Source organism: Pygoscelis adeliae, unplaced genomic scaffold (genome assembly GCF_000699105.1).
Source record: "Pygoscelis adeliae isolate BGI_AS28 unplaced genomic scaffold, ASM69910v1 Scaffold251, whole genome shotgun sequence".
Classification (NCBI taxonomy): Eukaryota; Metazoa; Chordata; class Aves; order Sphenisciformes; family Spheniscidae; genus Pygoscelis; species Pygoscelis adeliae.
The window spans coordinates 1,104,671-1,113,041 of record NW_008824109.1 but is presented as its reverse complement, the minus strand read 5'-3'; the positions used below and the strand labels follow the sequence as shown (position 1 = coordinate 1,113,041).

At 36.9% G+C, this 8,371-nt stretch overlaps 1 protein-coding gene across 3 annotated transcripts in view; it reads left to right on the top strand.

Annotated features, from left to right (window-relative positions):
• Positions 1-8,371, top strand: part of MYO1B (myosin IB) — a 101,304-nt gene that overhangs the window by 90,359 nt on the left and 2,574 nt on the right. For all 3 annotated transcript variants that reach the window (XM_009334196.1, XM_009334195.1, XM_009334197.1), the window contains 4 exons: positions 665-771; positions 3,802-3,934; positions 5,506-5,658; positions 6,585-6,712. In XM_009334196.1, coding sequence (XP_009332471.1) covers positions 665-771; positions 3,802-3,934; positions 5,506-5,658; positions 6,585-6,712 — 521 coding nt within the window. The remainder of the gene's footprint in view (positions 1-664; positions 772-3,801; positions 3,935-5,505; positions 5,659-6,584; positions 6,713-8,371) is intronic.

The following is an 8,371-nucleotide window of genomic DNA, read 5'->3' as shown; positions in this document are numbered from 1 at the left end:
TAATAGTAAAGTAGTATGCCTGTTGCCTGTTAATTGGTAGCTTATAATACTTGTGTCCGTGGCCAGGACTGGGACTAGCTCTTAGAACAACATGGGAAATATCGGGTGGAATTTTTTACTTATGAACTGTGGTCAGCTGAAATTTGTTTTGGATCTTTGGATGGAGAGAACAGCGAGAATCTGTGTAAGTGCTGATGAGATGTTTTACTGATCTTGTGGGCTATGGTTTCTGTGAATTGTCAAGGAATGGTTTTTCTTCCTGCAAAATTTATCCTCTCAGCTATATTTTGTTCTTTCTGTCTGTTTACATAAACTTCCGCAATTGTGGAGCTCTATATGTTTCTGTGAACCTTTTTAGCACAGTCTTGCAGTGACTGGTATCTGATAGATTAAGCTCATGTTCAAATGCAGCATGCTTAAATTATATGTTTTAGAGATTTGTTTTCGGTGTAATTCAGAAGTATCTAGAGTGGCTGAGGAGAAAAACACCTCTGCTGTTTGTTACTGTGCTACACTGGCATGTAGGATGGAGCTGAGTCACTTCAGAAGTATACAAAGAATGTGCATCTTGAGCAATAAGCAAACATTTGTCTGTGGTGCTTCTGCTTCAAATCAGATTTGGAAGGATAATTTTCTGGTTTGTTTAATGTATCATGTTTTGTAGTGTAAAAAGTACAGAGACCAGTTCACAGATCAGCAGAAGCTTATATATGAAGAAAAACTGGAAGCAAGTGAACTTTTCAAGGACAAGAAGGCTTTATATCCAGCCAGGTAATGACTTATTCTGCTGCTTTTAGTGTACAATAAATTCAATATCCTTACATAGATTTAGGAAACTAAGAAAGATTTTGCTTTTTATCTTAAGCGGCAAAGTGCATTTTCCTTGTTTGACAATGTCCCTCCATCATTTTACTTTACAAATCCTGGAAATTGACCTCAGTTTGCTTCTAACTTAGATGTTGTTGCAGCCTACTAATCCTGTGATACTGAGCACTTCTGTCCAGAAGCCATGATGTTTTGTTGTTCTAACCCCTTGTGATCTGTTCACATTGTAAAAGTTTGGAAAACTTGTAGAAGGGAGTAACTCTCACCCTTTCCCCTAGTTTTCATCACGCTGGTTCCTGCAACCAATAAATGTAGAGTGAACTGAAAGGCTGTAAGTGACAATGTCACTCCCAGATGAGGTATGCCAGGGAGCTCTCCCATGTTCAAACTTAGTACATTCAGCATAATGCTCTAATGTGAAGGCTAGGTAATTTAAGAGTTAGATATGTTGGTATATATCTTTTTGAAAGGATACTTTAAAAAAAAGGTGCTTAGAAGCTTGTTTCCATTTTAGAATCTTTTTTTTTTTAATTGGAGACTTTTTAAAAATGTGAAATCTCTGCAAATAAGTTTTTTGGTTTCTCAGATTATTGAGTTCTTAAAAACTGATAAATTCTTGTCATTGCTATCTGCAGAGCTAACATTACTCAAGAAAGTGCAGTAGTATCTAATGTTACTTAAGGAATGCACTTTTTTTTTGCATGCAATAAAACTGACAAAATAGAGATCTGATGTCCTTGAAAGAAGTTGAATTGAACTTTTTAAGTGAACATGAGCTTAGAAATTGTGTTTTTCTTGAAAACAAAGGTCTCTTCGATCTCAGGAGAGTTGTTTCTTTTAGAAGCCATAGTTTGAGCTAAGCAGGAACTGTAAAGGGAGAAGCAAGGTTCAGTGGAGAGAGGAACAGGAATCTGCAAGAGTTGATGAGGGCAGTTCCATGCATGGACAAGCTCTGCTTGGATGTTTGTGTGTTTTATTGGTTTTGTTTTATTTTGTTTCTTTTTTTATTGCGACATTTCCTTTTTTCCTGTAATGGGCTCAGTATATGTTTCTCTTTCTTCCCTTCAGTAGATCACTTATTTAATGGCTATATATGTTAGCTTGTGGTTTGTTCCTTATTTGCTTTGGAACATCTTTTTATGCTGCTGGGAAAAGGGAAAGATGCTGCCTTTGGACTTTTCGAGGAGCAAGCAGGTTTTTTTGCTTTGAGTCAGTATACATCTGATCAGTGTAGAGCTCCTTGAGAAGAAAGGATTTTTATTTATATCCTGGTTTGGTACTTTTTACCAGGACTGAACAATGAAATATTATACAGCAAAATATATATCTGAGTTACTTTTATCCAAGACATTCTTAAATGGTATACGTGATAGAGGGTAACTGTTGATTCATTTCAGTTATAGCTTGTAAGTCGTTATCGTTTGATTAGGGACAAAGTCCACAGGGAATCTACAGTTTTGGTGACTGTGGTTTCATAATGCTAATTAATAAAAACAACAAAACCCAAAGCTCCAACATGGTAGAAATTTAGAATGCTTTCCCCACCCTGCACTCATTTAGAAACATTTCCATCTCCTTTTGTCTTGTAGTCAGAGCTGATTAGCTCCTGTTGTTTTTTTAGTTGGCATAAGGGTGGAGGAAATTACTGTATAAAGTTTCTGATTATTTAGTATGATAGTGGTTCATAGGATGTGGCTAATTTTCTGTGTGTAGTATAATTATTTAAGAACAGAGAGGGACTTCTTGCGAGTACTAAAATACCAGTGCCCTTCCTTTTCTCTCCCATCTCCCTGTGTGCCAGAGATGCAATTACAAAGGTATTGCTATTCCACATAATATATTGGTTCCTCTTGGGCTCTAGTCTTGGCAAAGCTTTGCATTTAGTACTTTGACTGTAATCTAATCAAAGTGATTAGTTGACGGGACTTCCAAACAAAGCAAGCAGCAACTGTATTCACCAATTCTTAACTGATAACGAAGCTGTTACTGTATAACCCTGAGGTGGCTAAAGATGGGGTGATTTGCAAGCGCAACAAGTCTTGACGAAGAGCTGTTACACCTTTAATAAACAGCAGCAGATCCTGAAGGCAAGTTCTTGTCTGCCACTCTGAAATACTGTGGAAGAGCAGAGATGTCGGTCCTACTAAAGTTTTATTTCCTCTGTTTTCACAGAGACTGTTATTGGGTGATTTTAAATCAAAATTGATTGCATATGCAAGGATGTACTTGTGTCTGATACCCATAGCAATTTGGCCCATTTAATTGGAGAATGTTTCCAGGGCAAGGAAAAAAAAAATCCTATTACTGTCTTTGGTGATAAAATTCTTTATTCACCATCACTGTGCTGTTAATGTGTACAAGATTCTGTGTCTAATACACGTACCGTTTCTTACCCTCCTCCTCCTTTCTTCTTTCCCCTGGGGTAATGTGCTGGAGATATATCCGCACTACTCTGTAGCAATTCCCAAGTTATTTTCATCTGATGTAGTATGCCTGCACGGCACAGATTGATGCCAACACCACCACACTGAGTGAGCGGTGGTACTGACCTGAAGGGTCTCGGGGCAGAGCTCGGTGGGCTGCAGTTTTCAGCTTCTCAGCAGGATTGAGGACAATTGCGAACACCATGTTAAAAGCTCTGTTTGTGTTCAATTATGTATTGCTCTAATTATTCTGTCATACAATTGCAAATTATTTTGCGTTGCTGTTGTTTAAAACAGGTAGAAATTGTGAGTAGAGGTTTCTGGGTTGATCAGAGTATTCTTTCGCTAAAAATGAGGCAGCAAATGACATTCCCTGGCAGAGAGTGTATCAAAGTTTAAAGAAGCTTCTGGCAGCGTAGAGTCACTGAAAATGGTATTTGGTGCATCTCCTGGCTCCACGAAGCCTGAAGCAGAACGTGACAGTTGCAGGAGGTTTACTTCTTCCCTGCAATTCATATTTAACGCGTGTTTCTCTTGTCTTTTTGCTGGGCAGTGTTGGGCAGCCGTTCCAAGGGGCTTACTTGGAAATCAGCAAGAATCCCAAGTACAAAAAACTTAAAGATGCTGTGGACGAAAAGATCATTATTGCAGAAGTTGTGAATAAGATCAATAGAGCTAATGGGAAGGTAATAAAATGGCATTGCTTTATCCAGAAGGGTAGATCATTTTTGTTATAAATAAACTGAGAGGGAGACTTCATTTCTGTCATGTAGTAGTCTGAGGATTTTAAAACTGCCTTTTTTTAAGGGCAAGACTGGAAATGTTGGGTTTATGTAAACTGGTGATTTTAAGCACCCATTTTAAATTTATGTAAAGATTACTAAAATCTTGTTTGGGTTTGTAGTTTTCAGCGACTTTTCCAAACAAAAATGGCATCTCATCAACTGGTAACAGGCTGTATTGATTCACAACTAAATGTAGTCTCTGTACCAAACTTAGACCTTCTATTTGCCAATTGAAGAAAATAAATATTTAGAGAATATTGTTCTTGTTCAAGTATTTAGAAAACTTAACCTTTCAAGGTTCAAACTGTCGTTCAAGCTCCTGATTATCACATTTTACTATGTTTTAAAGTTGTGAGTGCCACACTCGGCTAGCTTTGCCTGTCTTCTGATTGATATCAAAAGCTTTTTGGAATGAAGAGGCAAGTTTCTTGTATCATTTGAATGAAGATGTTAAATATGCTGGGTACTTTTTTATTCTGCCAACATAGAACTTGTTTTGCATTTAAATTATACTTACTAAAACAGGAATTATTATCCTCCCTTAGTAAATATAATTGTTTTCACCATATCTGTCTGAATATTAGAAGTAATAGATCTCAACTTCTTAGATGTAGATGTCATTTATGCATTTGTAGGAGTGAAATTAGGTTGCCTGTTGTTGATGCCAAGTTAATTTTCCGGTTTAGAAGAAACTAGTTAAATGAAGGCAAAATCTTTCCTGTACTTGCATAGGCTACAGCTCTCAAGATTTAAAAAAAAAAAACCCAAAACATTATTAATGAGGTATGGTTCTCTGTGCTTAAGACAGCTACTTCTTAATGATAATAGTTAAGATTTTATTATTTACAATTTTACAGGAGAAAAAGCTGTATGTGGATTAAGTTCTCATTTCTCTTTCATACTGCTTTCTAAGATGAATTTAAGAACACACATTCATGCTTTAAAAATAATAGTCATTTGAAAATATGAATGTGTATCTGCCTAAAGAAGAATTCCAATAGATAAATGGAGGAGAACATAATATTGAAAATACCTATGCGATTTGTGTTCTGCAACACAGTTTTGAATAACAGTAAATAGTGAGGCTTAGTCCTGAATTAGCTATCACTGAAAAGGTACACTGGTTTTCCTGGGGATTGACAGAGCATGAGAAATGAGGTTATCCTGATTTGCATAGTTTCTGAGTTTCAGTTTCTGAATTTTATAACTGTAAACTAGTAATTAAAGGAACTGTTTATATCTAGGCATATGTGCCAAAATGAGCTAAGCTTCTCAATCTATAATTAGACACACAAATAAATTTGACCTGATTTTAACTGATCTGCAGCTTTTACAGAACATCAAATGTTCACGTTTACTAATGTGGGCCAAGCTTATTAACTCTGTGAACTGCTTGTAGTCTTAGTAGGTGCTCAATAAAGACCAGTGCTCTCTTTGTGTGGATGATGGTTTGCATTTTTGTATTTTCACAGGCTACATCCAGGATTTTCTTATTAACCAAAAATAACGTTCTTCTTGCGGATCAAAAATCTGGGAATATCAAGTCAGAGGTTCCACTGGGAGATGTTACCAAAGTGTCCATGAGCTCCCAAAATGATGGCTTCTTTGCAGTGCACCTCAAGGAGGTTGGTTACAATTTTATAATACAATAAGATGACTGTTTTACATGCAGCGTTACAAAAATTGTTTATTAATTATCTTGTAGCATTAAATTGTAGCAGTTAGCCTGTAGGTTTAGAAGTTTATTGAACTTTGCCATATCTGCAAAAACTTTGATTTAAAACTACTGAAGCCAAATGAGAACAGTTATTACGTTATGAACGATCATTTATTTGTGAAAATCAGACTTCATATTTCACTCTTCAGGATTGGAGTATTCCATTTGTAATATGGGCCTTTAATCTGGTTCGGATACCTTGTGGCAGTGTTTTCCTTTTTAGCTGCTCATGTAATTCTTCCTGACACACTGGCAGAGTATTTCTCTCTCCTTTATGGGATACCAAGAAATCCATGTTATGGCACAGCTAGTTTTGGTTACTCAGTTCTAAAGAACTTAGTTCAGTGCTATATTTGCTTCACTGCGCTGTCAGCATTGCTCTGCTAAAATCATTAAGCTGGCATTTGTATTCTAGCTTAAAAGGATTTGAAGAACATCATCTATAGTGTCTTTTCATACTGACAACCTTCATTCTAATACTGGTGTTGGCAATTGGTCTCTGTTCCTTTCTGAAAATATTGTGAACTTGCTGCGGTGTAGCCAGAAGAGGGATACAGAAACACTACAGTTTTGTAGGACAAATGAAGGTGACCCTCCTTTTAGGGTCAGGAGGGGTTTTTGTCTTTCTCCACAGGTTTGTTGTTTATTTGAAAGCGAATTGTGTGTTGATCCTACACACTCTACTGCATCCCTATATAATTTACCAGAAAAAAGACTGTTGTTTCATTGCACTGGGAAGAGAAGACTCCTTATAAAACCTCCTGCTTGGCTGGCATTTAATATTTTTCATATTCTAGATTTTGGTAGTCCTAACTACTTTCCTTTCTGTTTCAGGGTTCAGGAGCAGCTGGTAAAGGAGATTTCCTGCTCAGCAGCGATCACCTTATTGAAATGGCCACTAAACTCTACCGCACTACTCTCAGCCAAACCAAACAGAAGCTCAACATTGAGATATCCGATGAGTATGTTTCTTGTTTGCTTAGAAGTGCATTTCCTTCAATGCAACATGCTAAAAAAGCCAAGTATCTAATGTTAGAAAAACAAAACACTGTTGGGTAACTAGTACTTCTTTTCTCTTGACACAATACTTGTAAATAAGGATGCAATTTTCAGTGTGTACCATTTTTAGTATTCATTTTGGCTCTTACCTCCTTGAAAGTCATTCAAGAAAATGTGCTTTTCTTAAGGTAGTTTCAAATAGAGCTATGAAGCAGAATTGCTGCTGTAGAAATAATTAAGAGATACTACATTTGAGAGAATCATTTTGTGTGTGACTGAAAAGTTCATATACTCCTATGAGATGTTCGTCGATTAGAGTTGACACCAGGTGCCAAGTTCCAGTGAAAACAACCAAAACAGAATGAAAAGCTCCTCCCCAAACACAAGTAACGATGGTGCTAGTAATGTAGGTCCATAATGCTGTACCTTCTTTATTGTGAAGGTGAAAAATATATTATTAAAATTCCTGCTTATGGTGTTTGAACACCCATTGTTGTTTTGGGTTTTTTGGTTGTTAAAAAGCTTTGTTTGATAAAAAGCTTGCATCTCAAATTAGTATTTCTTTCTGCTTGGTTCAGTTTCATATTTTGGCCTTAAGTAAGGACTGCACTTGCCGTGTTTATAGCCATGGAATAAAAACATGTGTGTGTGTGTGAAATCTTAAAGCCTGCTGAGTGAGAGTCCCTCACTTAGTCCACCATTGTTATGCACTCAGTCTGTTGTGTGAAATGCCCCCTGATTTCAGCAGTGTTGATGTGGTAGTTTTACTCATTTTGAATAGAGAAGAAAATTTGGAACCCTGTAACAATAGTGAAACAAAATTTCTGTAGGCAAAAATGGAACCTTTTATCTGGCTGCACAGCACTGCTTGTATTCTAGAGTAATGGCGAATACCGTTTGTGTCTGTTCAGATTTCAGGGTTTATTTAAAGGCTAATTTTGTTGTTTCTTTGAAAATGACATCTGCCATTTTCCTTTGTTCTGTTACCAGATGTAATTTAATTTGCTCAAGGGTGTGCGTTTTTAGCCTCTAAAATGAGTGTGGCTGTCCCCAGTAAGATTTTAGTTTAATGATGGCTACAAAGGAATAAACTACCAAAACAAAGTTTAAGCATGCATTGCACTAGTCTGGACAGCCTGCCTGTCTTAGGTCTGGAAAACAGTCTGCTTTCTGGGAGTCTTGCATTTTGGGATGTGGTTTTGTTTCTTGTCTTGCGGATTAAAAACATTCAAGTGTGTATTGCTATTGAGTTTGTCCAGACTAAATAATTCTAAGTCGTTTGCTTCTTTTTTAGTAGTTCCATTTCTGTTGATGGTGAAGCAGTACTCTCTTCTCCCTGCTAGAGTCTAGCTACAAGCACAACTAGGAATTGCAGAGAAATTGTAGTGTTACTTTGACTACTGTACACTACTTTTTGGAAAGAGAGCTTATATAAGTAAAAATGCTGTTGATGCAGGGGTATGTCTAATAAGGGACATACTGTTTATATATAATATTGGAACAATGGGTCTAGGAAAATGCAGCGTTGGTGACAAGAGATGATGGCTATAAGACCTACTCGCGTTTTCCGGATGCTTGCATGGCTGGGAGCGCCGAAGAAGTTAATCTTTGAGCGTCTGGGC